The following is a 19,867-nucleotide window of genomic DNA, read 5'->3' as shown; positions in this document are numbered from 1 at the left end:
ATCTTGTCATTGTCTTCTGTCCTGCTATGGATCAGGTACAACTTGCTCACAGAGAAGAGTGGATAACATCAAATTCCCCTTGAATGTCAAGGAGCACAATTTTCATCAGTGTTGGGAACTGTTGACTTCAGTGCTCCAGTTATGGTGAAAAGGGCCATGTTTAGCTGCACATCCAATGCCTTGGTGTGGTGACTGAAGGTCCAACAGAAACACAGAACTCTGATGGGTTAGGGTTATGGCTATAGTAACTGCTAAGAGGGTCTATGCTCCATTCTGAAGACTAGTTTGTGTCTTCACTTTTACCTTGCTGTTGAAAGTGAGGGTGCAATTCAGCCATGCTACTGGTACTTAGGAGTCCATATTGTTCTTCCAAAAATTTGTCCAGCATCTGGCTCTTTTTTAAGGTGGATCGCTATTGTTAAGGTTTTGCTGAGTTGGACAAAATTACCAGTTATAGAAGTTTCACTTTTATTTCTCACAAGAAAATAGGAGCAGAAATAAACCACTTGGCCCCTCAAACCCGTTTCCATTCAATATTACCATGGCTGATATTACTCTAGGCTTCAGGTTCTCTTCTATGCCACATAGCCCTCAATTTCCCAATCTTTCAAAATGTATCTTCCTCTAAATATCTCCAGTAATCTGGCCTCCACAACCCTCTGGGATAGAAAATTCCAGAGATTCACCACCCTCTACAAGAACTTCCTCTGCCTCTTAGTTTTGAATGACTGTATTCTTGTAACTACATCCTCTTGTTCAGGACTCTTCTGTGAGTGGAAACCTCTCATCTACCTTGTCATGCCCCCTTAGGATCTCAGATGTTTCAATAAGACAACACCTTCTAAATTCCAAGAATACAGATCTAATTTTTTTTGGCCTTTTGTAATAGGACAACCCTCTCATCCCAGGAATTAGCTGAGTGGGTTGCCTCTAACGCCGCTATTTTCTTAAATAAGGGACCAAAACTGTACACATACACTTGGTGTGGTCTCACCGACACCCTGTACAATTGTAGCAATACTTTTTTTAAACTCTACCCACTAGCAATTAAAATCAAAATGCTTCTTAATTACTTGCTGCATCTGCATTCTAACATCTTGTGTTTCACGTACAAGAACACCTCAATCTCTCTGTATTCCACTTATTTGCTAACTAGCCTATAGTTTCTGTCTCCTAACCATCTTGAACAAGGGCATCACAAATTTGGTTTTCCAATCCACTGGTACTCTCCCAGAACTGAGCAAGTTTTGATAAATTACAACGTATGGTTCTACCATTTTGACAGCAATATCCTTTAAAACCATTGGATGCAGGCTCTCTGCTTCTGTGAGTTGTTTGTCTTTAGACCCATTAGTTTTTCACAATATTTTGTTCCTCATGATGTGAATTGTTACAAGTTTTCCTCCTATTTAAACCTAGCCCATCTGCTGTTCTTTTCGAAATATGCAGTGTCATCTACCAAGATTACTAATGCAAAGTATTGGTTTAAATTATCTGCCATTTCCTGTTATTATTTCCCCAAGGGATTCCACATTTACCTAACCTATCCTCACTTTTATATATCCATGGGAGCTCTTGCTGTTTGTTTTGATATTATTGGACTGGTTACTTTCGATCCTTTTCTCCCCCTCATTAACTACTGGTTCCTGAAAGGTTCTCAGTCCTCTAGTTTATCACTAATGTTTGCTACTTTGCTTTAATTTTTTTTTAATATTTTACTTTGGCCACCTTTACTAATTATCTCTCTAACTGAATTCCTCTCTTTGATTGGGAGCAATATCTGCTGAGCATGATGAGATGTCTCCCACTGCTCACCTCCTGACATTTCCTTTAACCTTTTTACCCATTACGTTGTAGACAGTTCTTCCTTCATACCTTTTGTAGTTGCTTTTTATTTAAAGTTGATGACACTGGTATAAAATCATGAGGGGCATAGATAGGGTGAATGTGCACAGTCTTTTTCCCAGAGTTGGGGAATCAAGAACTAGAGGGCATAGGTTTAAGGTGAGAGGGAAGAGATTTAATAGGAATCTGAGGGGCAACTTTGGGAGTGCTGTTAATCAAGGAAGGTGTCAGTGCGTACCTTGATGTGTTAATCAAGGAAGGTATCAGGGCAGTGCTGAATAGTGATATAGATGCAGTGGATTGTTATGTGGAATCAATTGAGTTGAAATAAAGAATAGCAGGTAAAAACATCTTTTCACCTTGAGGGTGGTCAGTATATGAACAAGCTGCCAGAAGAAGTGACTGAAGCAGGTACAGTAACAACATTTAGAAGGTACTTGGACAGGTACATGGATAGGAAAGGTTTAGAGGGCTATGGGCCAAACGTGAGCAAATGGGAATCTTGGTCTGCATGGACCAGTTGGGCCGAAGGGCCTGTTCTTGTGCTGTATGACTGTATGGTTTTGGACCTGAGCTGTTTGCCCTTGCGCTGTATCTGCAATTCTATCATGTGATCACTTCTCTCTAAAGAATCCTTAACTTCAAAGTCTCTTATTAATCCTACCTCATTGCACATGATAAACTCTAAAATAGCCTGTTCCTGAGTAGGTTCCATAACGTATCACTGTAAGAAATGATCCTTGGTGCATTCCAGTTGATTGATAGTCCAATTAATATGCAGATTAAAATTGTGCATGATAATTGCATTTCCCTTCTGACATGCCTTTGGTATTGTCCCATTTATGCTTTTTCCTATTGTGAGGCAACATTTTGGGGGGCGGGGTCCTATAAACCACAGGTTGATCCTTTTACCTGCTATTCCTTATTTCCACTCAACTGATTCCACATAACAATCCACTGCATCTATATCACTACTCAGCACTGCCCTGACACCCTCCTTGATTAACAACACCATTCACCTCCATTCTGTTTTGGGACATTGAATATTCTGAAACATTGAGGTCCTGGTCACCCCACAACCAAGTCCTATAACACCTATTAAATTTATTTATTTTTGTGCTGCCAATACATCTACCTTGTAACAAATGTTGCGTGCATTCAGATAAAGAATCTTAAGCTTTGACTTTTCACAATTTTCATTTATTTGGGTTAATTTCTGTCACACACTTGCTTAAATTTTCTGCCCCTTGCTGTCACCCTCTGATTTTAATTCACCTCTTCAATCTTCAATTCAATAAACTTCCCATAACTTGAACATAATTAAAGACCCCACCCACCTCAGACATTCCCTCTTCTCCCCCCTCCCATCGGGCAGAAGATACAAAAGCCTGAAAGCACGTACCACCAGGCTGAAGGACAGCTTCTATCCCGCTGTTATCAGACTATTGAATGGTTCCCTAGTACATTAAGATGGAGATTCAACTTCACAATCTACCTCCTTATGACCTTGCACCTTATTGTCTACCTGCACTGCACTTTCTGTGTAGCTGTGATACTTTATTCTGCGTTCTGTATTGTTTTACCATGCACTACCTCAATGCACTGTAAAATGAATTGATCTGTATGAACGGTATGCAAGACAAGTTTTTCCACTGTACCTCAGTACAAGTGACAATAATAAACCAATTTCAACCCCTCTGACCATTTAAGCTAAAGTCATGTCTATGATCCTAGTTATGTGATTTGCCGTAGCGTTGCTCCCAGTATAGTTCAAATGAAGTCCATCTCAACAGGGCAGCTCTTCCCCCGCTCCAGTACTGGTGTCATTGCCACATGAATCAGAGCTCATTTCTCCCACACCAACCTTTTGAGCTGTATGTTTACTTCTTTGATCTTACTTGCCCTCTGCCAATTTGCATGTGGCTAGGTAATGACCTTCGTGGTTCTGCTTTTCAACTTTGCCCCAAGCCACTCATAGTCTCTTTGCTAAATGTCCTTCCCAGTCCTACCTATGTTGTTAGTGCCAATGTTGATGATCACAACTGGATCCTTTTTCAGTTTTTGTTCTGGGAAAACTTCATTTTGTTTTGAGATCTATTGTCTGTCAGTTTCTCTCACAAGTTTATGCATTTTTCAAAGTATTAGATTAATTTTCTTTTGTTTTGCACTTGAGCATGTTTTACATTAGTGTGCATACATGGAACTTAGAGAATGCTGCCATTAAAAAAAACGTGTTTTAATAGCTAATGAGTTGGTTTGTTGGGAAAAGCTGATGATCCTATGTGCCAGCTTCCTGATTAAATACTGCCATCCTGTGATGTGAGGTCTGTACTGCAAGAAGGGAACCTTAAGCCTCTATATAACTGGAGCATGTGGCATAGGAATGAAATTATCCCTTTTCACCAATAAAGTGTAGTCCCCAGTAGGGCTTAATATTTATCCAAAAAATGTTTTTAAAAGCTGATCATATAATTTGGTAATAATTGTGTTTATTTTAAAAGAATCATTCTGTACTTAAAGAGAAAATACTGATAATCACTCGGTTTGAGTCAATGGAACAAACTAAAGCATTGCTGGAGGAAAAAGCTCCAAATCCAGAAGTGTTCAATTTTAATATGCCTGTTCCCATGGATCCACCTCCTCAACCTGCTTCCCCACCCCTCAAAAAAAAACCACCACCACCACCACCAAGTCAGCTTCAGAATATGGTCCCGTTGTAACAGTCTTTTAAAAGTACTGATGGGGACAAAACTCAGTTTATTTTTACAGCAATTCACTGTATTTCACCAATTGAACTTTGAGTTTACTTATCCCTGCTCTGTTAGATTAGGAAACAAAATCTGCAGATGCTAAAAATCTGAAATAAAAACAGAAAAAGCTACAGTCAGCAAGCCTGGTAGCTCCTGATGAGAGAGAAACATTTGACATTTGGTTGATGATTTCTGTTAGATTAGAGCTGCTTGGTGATTAACCACAATTAAATCAAAGTTAGTTATCAGTTGGTTCAGGGCAATGATGGTCATATTGTAATTCATGTTTTACCAGACATAACATTTTTGAATGATTACTACTTCTTGGAATTCAGCAGAGGCTACCTTTGCATCCTTGTACTGAGTGGTTTACCATCTGTTCTGAGACTGAAGCTGGGTTGTAGATACCCTAGCCAGTGGAAACACAATTTCTATGTCTACCCTGCCAAGCCCAGAAGAATTTTACACATTTCAAAGGTCAACCTGTTCTTTCATATTCTGCCACCACCAACCCGTCACCAAATTGCCTCTTGTACTAAAGTATACTCAACAAAAAAAAATCCAAAGGATTGACAGTCCTCAGGAACATAATTGTGACTACTCCTAAGGTGCCTTGACAAAGAACGTTGTGGACACTTGAGTTATACTGATGCAGGCTTTCCAGCAAGGATCACTCCTGTATGCTCCAGACACCCAAGGACAACGCAGCACTTCTTTTCCTACCCTGGCCTTGGTCAGCACAAACCTCCTTGCTCTGTAGCATATCAAGCACTCCCATTTTTCCCATTGAAATTGCAGCACAAATTTCAAGTGTTTTTTTATGCAAAGTTAATTCTATTATCCATCTTTGTCCAGTGAAAAACACAATACAAGGTCTACAATGCATTGTCAGAACATGAATGGTAAATTTAATGTAGTTAAGGTTGGCTTTTTTTAAATATCATTTTATTCCCTGTGCATTATCAAATTTGTTTCCTCCTTTTAGAGTTCAGAGGTGAATGGCACTATGAAACCACCTTTCCTCAGGTAAGAGATATCGCCACAACTTTATAATCTTCCCACGTGTGTGCTCAACAGCAGCATATTTTGAAAATCATCAAAACTGCATTTGTTGGAAATGTAGTACAAAAACAAAATGCTGAAAATACTGAGCAGGTCAGGCAGTCACTGTGGAAAAAGAAATAGTTAACATTTCAAACCAAAAGACCATTCATTAGAACTGGGAAAGGGGGGGGAAGGTTGTGTTGCAGAGAGACTGTGGGTTGAGATGGATAGATGAGTGGTATTGGTGTAGATTGTCACAAAGGTCAGTGTGAACATGGTGGGCTGAAGAGCCCGCTTTAAGTGCTCTGACTCTTTTAAGGGTAGTACCTGTGATAGATTGAGGTCAGGGTTGCTGTGGTAATGAGTTGTTAATATGTTGGACAGCTTCGACACCCTCTAACTTCTTCCATTGACAACTCATTCCCTTGGCAACCCTGGCAGGTCAAGCTATGGTAATGGAGAGGGGAAAGAATCTGAGCCAATGTCACTGACAGATGACTTGGAGCAAAAATATTCAGTTCTGATGTAGACACAGAAAGTAAGTTATCAGAAGCTGGAGAATTCTGTACTGTGTCCCGAAGATTGCAAGGTGCCCAGGCAGAAGATGAGGTGCTGTTCCTCGAGCTTGCATTGGGCAGTGCAGGAGGTCACAGACATGGATCAGAGTGGGATGGAGAATTAAAGTGGCAGGTAACAAAAAGCTCAATCACTTCTACGGGCTGAATCAGGCTTACTGCATTTGATCTGCACAATGTGGTCATCTCTGCTTTGGAGTAAACAAATACAGATTGAGTGATTTGGCTTTGTGCAGTGCAGTAAAACTCTGATTAATTTGTTATCCCACCATTCGGAAATTTTAATGGTTTGGGATCTGGCTCACCAGTTAATGTTTGCCGTGCTCCTGACTCGCGAGGCCTCTGTTCCTGCACTCCCTTCCTTCCGGCTCACTGGCGCTGTAGTGACCATGCTCCTTCCAGCTCACTAGGTCCTGGTTCCCATGTTACTTGCCTGGTTTCACTGGGAAATTTATCATAATGCTGTGTAACATCTTAAAATAAAAGTGAATTAAAAATGTGTTGGGCTATGATTAGTAAGTTTGCATATGACACCAAAGTTGGTGGTTTAGTGGACAGTGAAGCAGGTTGTCCAAGGATAAAAAGGGCAATATGGGTAATGTAGCAAATAATAGGCCAGTGAGCCATACATCAGTGGTAGAGAAATTATTGGAGAAGATTCTTAGTGATAGGATTTACTCACATATGGAAAGGTGTGGACTTGTTAGGGATGGTCAGCATAGCTTTGTGTGGGGGAGGTCGTGTCTTATGAATGGTTGAGTTTTTTTGAGGAGGTGACAAAGATGATTGGAGGGTGGGGCAGTGGATGTTGTATACATGGACTTCAGTAATGCATTTGACAAGATCGCTCCTAATCGGCTGATCCAGAAGATGAAGGTGCATGGAATCCAATCCCTACAGCACCCCTAGCCCAAAAGTAACACACATGTTCCCATTGTCCTCTCTGTCTCTCCTCCCACCTTCTATGCAACTTAAAACTACCAAGTTTCTCTCCTTTCCAGTTCTGATGAAGGAGTATTCAACTTGAAACACTATTTCCCTTTCCAGATATGCCTGACCTGCTGAGTGTTGATAGCATATTTTGATTTGCTTTGAATCAGCTCTCCAGCTGGTTTAAATACAGTGCCAACGTTGCTTACCACTTGAGCATCTCCCTGTTCATCTGAGTAGAAAGAAAGTGTTGTGGGTCACACCCACATGGAAGTAACAATAGTATTCAATAGTTTTATTGTTTGTTGCTGCAGGAGTTCCAAGCACAACTATCTTGCACTGCTTCACCAGTGACTTCCTCCCTGTCATAAGGTCAGAAGTGGGATGTTAGGGTCTATTTGCAGCTCCTCAGATAATGAAGCAGTCTGAGGAGGTCTTGCTGTGTGCCAGCTCAATGTTGAGGCAGGACCTGAAGAATGGCAAGTAGCATTTCATGCCACAAAGGCACGTTCCCACTAGAGAGAGTCTTACTACCTGCCTTGATACTGACATTCAAACAGCTTTACCATTACTTATCCCCTACCATCAACATCCTGGGACCAGAATCGTACCTGGAGCAGTCATTACAAACATTGGCTGCAAAAGTAAATCAGAGGCTGGTTGTCCTGCAATGAGTTACTTGCCTCCAAACACCTCAAACCCCTTCCACCATCTACAAGCCATAAATCAAGTATGTGAGGGAATACTCTCCACATACCTGTATGAATGTACGTTCAAGTTTGTTATCCAGTACAAAGCAACCTGCTTCATGATCACTCATTTAAATATTCAGTTGTTCCACCACCAGTGCTCTGTGGCTGCAGTGTGTACCATCTTGCTGCCTCAGTAAAGCAGCAAACGTAATCAAAGAGGCCACCCACCCTGAACATTCTCTATTCTATTCTTTCTTTCTCCTTCCCCCCCCCCCCCCCCCCCCCCAACTGGGCAGAAGATTCAGAAGCCTGAAAGCAGGTACCACCAAGCTCAAAAACATTACAGCACAGTACAGGCCTTTTGGCCCACAATGTTGTGCCAACATTCTGCTATGATATATATCTAACCCTTCCCTCCCACATAGCCCTCCATTTCTCTGTCCTTTATGTGTCTATCTAAGAGTCTCTTAAATGTCCCTAATGTATCTGCCCCCACAACCTCTGCAGGCAGTGTGTTCCACACACCCACCACTCTTTGTGTAAAAAAAAAACACTTATCACCCCCCCCCCCCCAATACCTTCCTCCATTCACCTTAAAATTATGCCCCCTTGTGTTAGCCATTTCCACCCTGGGAAAAAGTAAGATGTAAGATTTCTTGATTAGTCACATGTACATCGAAACACAAAGTGAAATACATCTTTTGCATAGCATTCTGGGGGCAGCCCGCAAGTGTTGTCATGCTTCTGGCGCCAACATAGCATGCCCACAACTTCCTAACTTTGGAATGTGGGAGGAAACCAGAGCACCTAGAGGAAACCCAAGCAGACACAGGGAGAACGTACAAACTCCTTACAGACAGTGGCTGGAATTGAACCCAGGTCACTGGTGCTGTAATAGTGTTACGCTAACTGCTACACTACTGTGCCTGCCCTGACTGTCCACTCGACCTATGCCTCTTGTAGACCTCTATCAAGTCACCTCTCATCCTCCTCCTCTCCAAAGAGAAAAGCCCTAGCTCACTCAACCTATCCTCTGCAATCCAGGCAGTATCCTGGTAAATCTCCTCGGCACCCTCTCTAAAGCTTCTACATCCTTCCTATAATGAGGTGACCAGAACTGAACACAATACACCAAGTGTGGTCTAACCAGAGTTCTACAAAGCTGCAACATTACCTGGCAGCTCTTGAACTCAATACCCCGACTAATGAAGGTCAACACACCATACACCTTCTTAACAACCCTATCGATCTGCATGGCTACCTTGAGGGATCTATGAATGTGGACAGTTCTATCCCGCAGTTATAAGAATGGTCCCCTAGCACGATAAGATGGAGACTTGACCTCAATCTACCTCATTATGACCTTGCACCTTATCTACCTGCGCTGCACTTTCTCTGTAACTGTAACACTTTATTCTGCATTCTGTTATTGTTTTTCCTTGTACTACCTCAATGCACTGTGTAATGAATTGATCTGTATGGACAGTATGTAAGACAAGTTTTTCTACTGTACCTTGGTACATGTGACAATAATAAACCAATTTACGATCTACAAAATATACTGTAGCATGCCAAAGCATCACTCATGCCTCCCAAACATGCAGTCTCTATCATCTTGAAGAACAGAGACATCTAGTTCATGGGAACACCAATTCCTGCAAGCTCCTCTCCAAATCTCTCTCAATCCTGATTTGGAAATGTATCATTGGTCTTCAATCATTACTGGGTCTCCATCCTGAAAGCCTCAAAGCAACAGAACTGGGAATACTATCACCACCTTTTTGGAGATAACTGGCAATTATATTTTCCCCAGTGTACATTGTTTAATATTTTGAAACAATTCCTCCCCCAAACTTTTGCTCCTCTTCAAGTTTTCTCATAAATATTAATAAAACAGCAAGAAGCATCCACTCTGATATGAGAAAACTCTTAAACAGGATTTCAACAGAAAATTGTACTTATAAGCAATTCCCTTTGCTTGCATGAACACAGCTGCCAAAAAATGCAGACATAAATAACAAAATCGCACTAAAATCCAGACGTCTTATATTTGCAAAGTCCTTTTTTGGTATATGGCATCATTTTGGGGCCAAATAATACAATTAATTTTTCGCACCCTACCGTATCTTGTATATGTTTTCAGTCTTGTATGGTGATGGTAGAAAAATAATGCTTAAGTTATTTCATTGACACCCCAGTTAAACTGTAATTCTTTCTCTCTTGTTGCAGCGGGGGAAATCCTTTTGCTACAGTAAAACTCCGACCAACGGTCACAAATGACAGATCGGCACCCGTTATTTAGTGTGCGGGTAACAAATGTAGCTCCTGTACCAGATGTGAAATGGAAACCAACAGATGCTATTCTAAATTGACATTATATATACAATCATGCCTTCCACACAAGCTGCTGTCTTTACATTTATCCTTGTAATATCAGTTATTTATGCTATTATTCAAATTAATTGTAAAATCACTCCTATTTTATATAGATAATGGAGGGACAGTTGCTATTAGTTATGAAAGAATACAGCATTTACAGTGGCTCTTGTTACTAAACATTTACATGGGGGGGGAGGGGGAAGAAGTTTTTTTGTTAGGATTTATTCACTGTTTGAAAATGTTGTTGCCTTCCAAAATCCCAATGCATCAGACATTCTCATGTACCAGCTTGTGTACTATTTAAGCAGGAATTTATTACATTTGATGTTTAATATCTAGTGAAAAATATTGTTCAAAAAGTCTTGTAAATGTATTACTCATTGTTTGTTGAGGAATAAGGTTCTAAAGGCTGCGTGTGCCGGCTTTGAGTGCTCACGCAACAACCAGATGCAGGCTCATTGTTTATGAAACTAGTGATAGGCTAGAACATATTTTGTTTTGGCATCAGTGAGGGAAGCCATAGACATGTTAACCAGCTGTATCTATTGATTTTTTTTTTCTCTCAGGGATGTATGTTTTCTTTTAATCTTTCTTTCCTATTTTCTGTTCCATTTATGAACCTTTCTTTCCCATCTCCCCCTTCTTCCCTGACCTTTTTATATTTAGACCTAATTGGAGTCAGTTTGAAGGTGATGGGTATTAATTGCCATATTTTGACATAAAAGAGAGAATCCAAAAGATATTCTCCCTCCTTTCCTCTTCTATTTAATTTTGCATTTTAATTTGTGTATGTGTGAAACATTTTACAGATGAGCCTGACCGAGGAAAAGATGGATTAATATTTTGTATATCATGGTAATTTTGACTTGAACTTGACATTTTGCACGTCAAACCCAGTCTAAATTGATGGTGACCCACGCCACAGCTAGAATTTCAAACTGTCTTTTTCCATTACGGATACTGATGGACTGCTGCACTTTTCCAACGTTTGCATTTGAGTTGCACCTTTTTTCCATCGCTGCTGTAAGTAAATGCGCAGCCCTACAGTAGCCTGATCAGCATGCTTCCTGAAACCTAAATGCTGCAGCAGAGCCACTTGAAATGCATTCTAAATGTATCAGCCAAAGATTAATTGATTTAAAGAAAGCATATTTAGTAAGGTTAGTGCTGTCCATTTGTTCTTTTGAGTTGTGCCATAGAGATGATCCCCTTTTAAAATGATTTGTGTGTGCAGAAATGCTTTGTGCTTTTACCTCTCGGTCTGAGGGCTTCACAGTTATAGTCGAATAGACTCTAGGTAGCAAACAGCAAAATTCCAATAAGCGAGTCTGAACACAGTGGCTTTTTTTTACCTCCTGCCTACACTTCAATCCATTGCAACAATTCCTATCAATTCACATCTTCAGGCATATTTTCTCTGAATTTGTGGGGGTTTTCCCTTCTGCATGGAGAAGTATCAGGTCTGTTTTATTTTAATCACCCTCTGTGTCACCTCTTCAGGCATTTGTCACTTTGACTTTGGGAGTATTTTGCTTTATGTAACCTACTGAGACTGGTGACAATACTTTAGAAATGAACAGTGAATATGGCAAAGATCTGAATACAGTTGTGTGTTAGGACCAAAATGCAACTCCTATGGCCAATGGAGCAATTAAAATAGCATGTCATTTCTGTTGCAGGCATTTTTCTGCAGGGCCTTTCTAAAGATGGGGAAATATGAGACCCATATATGTAAATTCAAAATCTTAACATGTGGTAGTGCATTTTTCAAGGTGTATAAGATTCAGAAGGCCAATTCAATTAAGAAAGAAAATCTGCATCCATCCAACTCTTAAAGGGCTCTAAAAAGAGTTCCTATCTAAAAAGCCTTTTCCAAATGTGGCAACTCAAATTTGACTTTGCCTTTCACCATTTTGAACTTGAGACCTGTACATTTTCGTATAACCTTGCTGTGGAGTTTGGTATTTATTGGTTTAATAATTCCACCGTTCACTTTTCCACAAGGCTGACACTGCATTAAGTTGTTGAAGACTTGTTCATCCTGCTGATGTTGGAAGTAAGATTTAAGGCTGTTATTGCCATGTGAAGTTTAATCAGCCTATGAATATGTAAATAAAAAGACTACAGATGCTTGAAATATGAAATAAAAACAAAATTCTGGAAAGAGTCAGCAGGCCAGGTAGCATTGGTGGAAAGAAACCGTTAATGTTTCACATCAAAGACCAGGTTGCAGGATCTTTGACCTAAAATATTACATCAGTTATCCTTTCCACCAATGCTACATGCTCTGCTGAAAGCCCCCAACATTTTCTGTTTTTATTTCTACTGTACATCTGCCTCTGACTTGCATTCAATTGACCTAATCAGACTCGATCAGTATCTTTTTCTTCCTTTGGTTGCTCGACTGTAACCACACATCAAGTGTAACTGCCCCCTCAGCTCCTATTTCTACTTTAAGTATTTAACCCAAAGATTTGACTCAGATGCAGGGAAGAGACCAGAATCCATTGCAAGTTTAATATTTGAATGGTAGATTAGTTGCTGCATTTCAGTGATTTTTTTTTAAACTGTTGTCACTTAGCATTCCTTTTCTCCAGTTTCTGTCAGTAGTTTCCACAATAAACCCATGCATTTATTGATGATATTTAGCATAAACATAGTTAATGTCATATTCATCTCTGAATTATTCTATTAAGAGCAATATTAGATTAATTCTGTCTCAGGTCTCTGTCCTGCCTCGAAACTGCAATTTGTAGAATAAGTGGGAAAAATAGCACTACACTCTGCAAAGTAGAAGAGATGCAGATGAAGAACCAAAGTATTTGTTTAATATGTAATGTGATTAAATTGATGAGGTAAAGTTAATTCTAAATATTTAGCATTACATTACTGAAGAATCTGTATTAGAATTAAGCTTCCCACTGAAGGGATATAATTTATGTAGGAGAGTTTGTCCATGACGAGATTAGCAATAAGATTTCAAATATCTATCTCTCTCCAGTGAAAATGCAATAAAATGTGTAACATACATTGTCAAGAGACAACATTTACTGTATGATGGTGTATTTTATAGGGAGGATCTCAGTTAAGCAATATGATTTAATGTTGAACAACTATGTGTGTGCTGCCTTTTAATCTACTACCAACAACCTTAACAAGACCGAGTGAATTACCTGACTGAAAATACCCTCACTTGTATAGTGTTTGGGGAGACCAGATTTGTAATTGTCCTCTGGGTATTTCACAGTACAAGTAGGCACACATGTCAAAATTTTCAGCATCTCGTTTTTCTGACATTCCAGTGCCAGCACAGCAATGTTTGTGAAGCAGCATTATAACTCTGGCAATTAATTGTTGGTATTTAATAAACCCATTTAACTTGTTTGTACACTGGCTGGGCAGAGCTGAAGAATACCCTGGCTGATGATCCCTCAGGGTTTTCTGCGAACCAAGCTTTGTAAAATACAAATATTGTGAATGCCACCATGGAAGTCTATGCAATCATTTACAACAACTGCAATACATGGCTGGTACATATTCCTAACTTTTTATTTCAAATTGCACTTGCCAAGACTCTGAAATCTTTTTAGAGGTTGTGTTTATCCAGGAGCTTTAATATTTCAATGTTGCTTAGTGTGCAGAGCTATAGTTAATAATACATGACTCTTGAGTTCCTTTTGAATATCACTGGACCATAGTTGAACAAATGTCTGGGATTTACAGGCACAGCTAAATGGAATAACTAATCTTCTCATCATGTCTGTAGGACTGCTATATACAAATTACTTGCATATTTGTCCAGATAATTGCAATAATCACTCTTCAAAAAAAAAACACTCGTCCAGTGATGAAGTTGATAAATGAATGTATGTTCTCATTTTTGTCAATGATAGTGTGGCTGAGATACAGAGACCGGATAGATTGGGCTTCTTTTCCCTGGAGTGAAGGAGGCTGAGGGGTGACCTGTTAGAGGTGTATAAAATTATGAGGCATAGATAGGTTAGATAGAACCTGTTTCAGGGTAGGGGTATCAAAAACAAGGGGGCATGGTTTTAAGGAAAAAGTTTTAAAGGGAACTTAAGGGGGAAGTTTTTTTTTACAGAGGTTGCTAAATGAAATGCTGCCAGAGGAGGTGATGGAATGAGGTACAATCATTATGTTAAAGATGCACTTAGACAGACACTTATTAGGCAAGGCCTAGTAGGATACAGACCTAGTGCAGGCAAATGGGATTAGTGTATACGTAAAAAGGTCAGCATAGACGTGGTGGGCCAAAGGGCCTGTTTCTGTGCTGTACAACTCTGACAATACATACTTTCTCTTGACTAGTCACCAGGTATGCAGGGATCAGTGTAAAGTCTGCAAGTGAAATATAGCTTTATCCCTACTGGGTGTTTGGGGCAGGAGACTGTTGGACAAGCTCTGTGTTTTTTTGAATTGTGCTTATTGAAGGCAGTTGAGGCCTGGGTTCAGATTTTAGCCTTTTGTCTTGATGTCCAATTAAGACAAACCTGGTGTTGGAAGGTAAAGCTGTCTAACATCTGCTAAGTCAGATTTTTATATTGCAAACACTACCCTGACTTTGCTCTGGCTCCAAGTAGAGCTGAAATATCTGTCCATTGAAAACTGGTTATCCCAATAACTACTGTTTATGCACTAAGATGGTGACAAACACCTGCCACCAGTACAAACCAGATGTGGTATCAGACTTGCATTTCCAGAAAGCCTCCTTAATACAGAACAGTTAAAGCTTAGATAAAACTAATTATCAGACAATCCTACAAGAAAATAGGAGCGTGCCCCACCATTCAATATGATCATGGCTGATCTATGCTGGCTTCAACTCCTCTTCCAGGCCAATTCCCCACGACCTTCAATTCCTCGATCTTTTAAATATTTACCTATCCCCACCTTAAATATATCTAATGATGTGGCCCCCACCACCCACGGGCAGAGAATTCCAGAAATCCACTACCCTCGGAGAGAAGAAATTTCTATGCATCTCGGTTTTAAATGACTGGCCCCTTAACCTGCAGCTATGTTCCCTTGTTTGTGACTCTCCCACTAATGAAAACACCTCAACGTCTACCCGGTCAAGCCCCCTTAGGATCTATCTATTTGAATAAGGCCACCCCTCGTTCTAAACTCCAAGGAATACACACCAATGAGTTGAAACATTTACACAAGAAAGCTGAAAGAGTTTAAATTTTGAGTTTTGCAAGTTCATAAAGGGGGAGCAGGGTATGAGTAGGCTTTTTTAAGTTTTAGTTTTTAAGTTGGCATGAAAGGAAATCTGCTTTTAAAAAATGAGATTGCTTATTTAAACAGATTATACAGGTCAAAGTGACATCCAGGACACAATGCTGAATCAAACCTGCTTCCATTTCCAAACTCAACTCTTCATTTTCTACACTCTTAAGACTAACTGCTGCGTAAATAATGGTTATATATTAAAAATATTCTTTCAAAATATTTCATTTGATTGCTGCACTAATTAGTGAACAGATGCTCCTTAACATTTAAAAAATGTTATCACAACCACATAACATCTGTTTTATGCACATATGAATATTTGTGTATTTTTAGATTGGTGTGTTCATAAATATTAAATCAGATCTGAATGTGCATGCAGATTTAAATGTTTAAGGCTGGTGCAGTATTAGCATAGTTATAAGCAGTAATCTTATGCAAAATCACCGTCCAGACTGCTTGGAGGAAACTAGTGAAGTACTTAGTAGTTTCCTAACACTATTATTGCTGCCTCTAGGCACTGCGCCTTCTAAAGGTACAATGGTCTAATTATCAGAATTGACTGCTACCTTTGAAACAATATGGATAAAATAAATTTTGACATAATTCTTTCGAGGGAGATGCTACAGAAGGGGAAAAATTAGATTAGTGTCTCAGACAATTACTTTAAGTTCTCTGCTAGAAGTTTCTAAATTAAAACCCTGAAATAGAAATGATGAGGTAGTTGCACTTTTATTCACTGAGTGGAAACCCAATGTCTTTGGGGTGTAAAACTGACCTTGTTGAATTCTGCCAGTTTCACAACGTGTGGGTTAGGTTAAAATTGATCCAGTGCATTTACAAGGATGCCACTGTGGTCTAAAAGAAAAAGTGAAAGCTTTTATTTTTTTAAAAAAAGTACTTTGATGTTTCTAAGAGAGACTGACCTAATTAAAAGTGTACAGTTCCTTTTACTATGGTATATAATTCCATGACCAGCATTGACGATGCTCAATGATTAGCTGATTGTTTTTAAATGAACGAAGATGAAGCATTTGTTTTCTCCTCTCCCATGATGGCATTTTCTATTCCATATGACGATCTATTGACCACACTTCTTTGAGGATGCAGAAATGCCTGAAGACGAGTCCACCTGGCTAAATTGACTTCTGTTATGGTAGAAGAGAGAAATTTGAAACACTATGATCTAACATTTTATATTTTCTCATTTGGGAAGCATTCTGATAATATTACAGGTTCTGATACTACAAAGTTATTGCCTAATTGTATAGATTAAAATGGCATAAAGCTGAAGAATGTATTGTAAATGTAGCCATGGTCTTAAGTGCAATAATCTGTATCATTACAAACCAGTTTATTTTGAATAAAACTATAATTTTAAATGTGTATTTTGTACTGAAGTTCATTTAGAACATTGGAAATCTCCCAGCAGCAGTTTAAAATTCCTCCCCACCCCCCCACCACTGGTTCCCATTTGGAGAACTATTTATAATTTAACTTGTGTACTTCAACACATAAATGTAATAATATTTTAAGACTTAAAGTTTACTACTTAAATGTTTTTTTGTTTATGTAGTTCAACTTCTCCGTGTTTCACAGTGGGTGCGCCAATGAACATAAAGCACTCCTTCAGCTGTCCCATAAAGACCAAAACCGCTGTGAACTAATCAGGTGGAGCAACTGAGATGAATGATTATGACTGTGCCCTCTGGAGCAACCAGCAATATATTGCTAGTCCAGTAACTGTTCTCTGCTTCAGAAGAAATAAGGGTATAATTGCCTGACTTCAAGATTAGATCCATTATCAATGATTCATATCTGTGCAGAGGGTAATTAGTCCAATTTAGTGACAGAAAGCATGTAATTCTATTGCCAATTCTTTCTCCCTGTCTTTTAATAAATAATGACTTTTGTCTGTGTAATATGTTGGCAATGGTAAGGTGGTGAGACCTTCCCATTTCTGATGAAGGGTTGCAGACCCAAAACATTAGTTTCTCTTTCCACAGATGATGCCTGACTTGCTGAGTTTTTCCAGCATTTTCTGTCAAGATAATTCTGCAGTTTCTGTTTCTTCCCAAAGCCTAGTTAACAGCCACGTAGACTTACACAACAGTTTAACTTGCTGGCATTGGTAGACACTGATCCCAGAGCTAGGAACAGCATTCAGTTACCTTGATCTGTATTATCATCAGCCTCAACCATAAAATATAGAATTAGGCAATTCAGCCCAGTGAGTCTGCTTTACCTTTCAATCATAGCTGATATGTTTATCAACCCCATTCTCCCCATAACCCTTAACCCCCTTACCAATCAAGAATCAATCTCTGCCTTAAATACACCTAATGGCTTAGCCTCCACAGCCGTCTGTGGCAATGACTTCCACAGATTCACTGCCCTCTGGCTGAAGAAATTCCTCCCCATCACAGTTTTAAAGGGACATCCCTTTATTCAGAGGCTGTGTTCTTGGATCCTAGACTCTCCTAATTGAAACATCTTCTCCATGTCGTTTCAGTATTTGGTAGGTTTCAATGAGAATCACCCAACCCTGGTTTTATTTGTCAACCACCTCTATTGAACCAGCAATAAAAGTTCAGTTGACAGCTTATCCCATGCATTTACAACTTCTGAGGTTTTGAAATGGTCTGGTCTTTAAGTGTGTGTTAGGGTGGAGGGTGCTGGAACTGTAACGTTGCATTCTAGCTGTACAATTCAGTAAAGAATTAAGTTTCCTTTAAATTCTTGGAAAATGTACAAAGTTGCAGCCCAAAGTTTATATTTCAGGAACTGGCTGGAAACAGAAACTCAGCTATCTCACCATCAAATCAGACAATGATTCCTGGTATAACAAGATTGTAGAGAGCTTATTGCATGAAATATTAAGTGAATAATGTGTACCCAAGCAACGATTCACTTGCACTTCTTCCATTCTAGTGTACTGCATTTGGTGTTCATAACATAGACTTCCCTACGCTGGAGAAACCAAGGCAGATCGGGTGACCGCATCGTGTTCAGGCTGCAGGGGTAATAGAGTTCCTGGTTGCCTGCCACTAATTCTCCATCCCACTTTGGCCTGTCCATCTGCGACTCCTGCTTTGTTACAGGCTCCAATGTAAGCTTGAGGAACAGCACCTCACTTCACATTGCAGCTTTTTGAACTTGACATTGAATTCTACAGCTTCAGGTGACTTGTTGCCTGTATCAGAACTGGCTATTTCTGCAAGTCATCCACCTCTGATACCGATTTTTCCTCTCCCCATTAACACAATCTGACCTGCTGGACTTGTCCTATGGTCCTGCATTTTACAACTTTTACACTCCTTTATTTGTACTCATTCCATAGCTTTCACTCATTTTCTCTCCCCCCCCTCTGTTTCTATCGACCAGGTGCCTCTAAAATTCATCCTCACAGCTAACCTGGGGTCACCCTCACTGATACTCCCTTTGACCTAGCCATCATAGTTGTGGACACAGCTCAGTACATCACAGAAACCAGCCTCCCCTCCATGGACTCCGTCTACATTTCTTGCTGCCTTGGTAAAGCAGCCACCCCAGACATTCTCTCTTCCCTCTCCCATCGGGCAGAAGATACAAAAGCCTGAAGGCACATACCACCAGGCTCAAGGACAGCATTGATACTGCTGTTATACAACTATTAAATGGTTTCCTAGTATGATAAGATGTACTCTTGACCTCAATCTACCTCATTATGGCCTTGCACATTACTGTCCACCTGCACTGCACTTTCTGTAACACTTAGTACTGCATTGTTATTATTTTCCCTTGTACTATCTCAATGCACTGTAGTAATGAAATGATCTGTATAGATAGCATGCAAAACAATGTTTTTCCATTTTATCTCAGTCCATGCGGGAAGAAAGAGCACCTGGGGGAAAGCCATGTGGTCACAGGGAGAACATGCAAATTCGATACAGACAGCAGCACTTTCCATTCAAAACCTACTCATGCAGCTGGTTGGCTATAACCACAGTGGATATCATTCTGCCATATCAAATTGTAGACTTGAGTTCCATTCTAGAAACTTGAGTACAGAACAGTTTAACACACAAAATGCAGCATCAAGGAAATGCTACTTTGTTAGGTGGTGTTCCTTGATAAGTTAAATCCACACTCCATCAGCACTCAGATCATGGTACTGGTCCAACTATTGCAGGAGTTAAGGTGACCTGGCCACCATTTTTAATCAACCAGCACATATGATCATCATATTGCACAAATTTGGCAATTTTACATTAATGAATACTTTTGAAATGCAGCTATAAGAAAGTCCATAGTGGCTGTTTAAATAACCACAATGACCCAATGAAGATAGTCGAAGTTGTATCTCAGAATTGCCCATGACTGCAGAGCTTGTTTTCTCACCAAAATATAATAAACTGAACAC

The 19,867-nt window shown here is 39.7% G+C and overlaps 1 protein-coding gene across 1 annotated transcript in view; it reads left to right on the top strand.

Annotated features, from left to right (window-relative positions):
* Window positions 1-16,851, top strand: part of baiap2l1a (BAR/IMD domain containing adaptor protein 2 like 1a) — a 107,571-nt gene extending 90,720 nt beyond the window's left edge. The window contains exons 13-14 of the mRNA XM_052021898.1: window positions 5,581-5,621; window positions 10,066-16,851. Coding sequence (XP_051877858.1) covers window positions 5,581-5,621; window positions 10,066-10,138 — 114 coding nt within the window. The 3' untranslated portion in view covers window positions 10,139-16,851. The remainder of the gene's footprint in view (window positions 1-5,580; window positions 5,622-10,065) is intronic.
* Window positions 16,852-19,867: the final 3,016 nt, after the last annotated feature.

Source organism: Pristis pectinata, chromosome 8, assembly GCF_009764475.1.
Source record: "Pristis pectinata isolate sPriPec2 chromosome 8, sPriPec2.1.pri, whole genome shotgun sequence".
In the NCBI taxonomy this organism is placed as follows: Eukaryota; Metazoa; Chordata; class Chondrichthyes; order Rhinopristiformes; family Pristidae; genus Pristis; species Pristis pectinata.
Note: the sequence above shows the minus strand (reverse complement) of the source record. Positions and strands in the feature narration are given on the sequence as shown.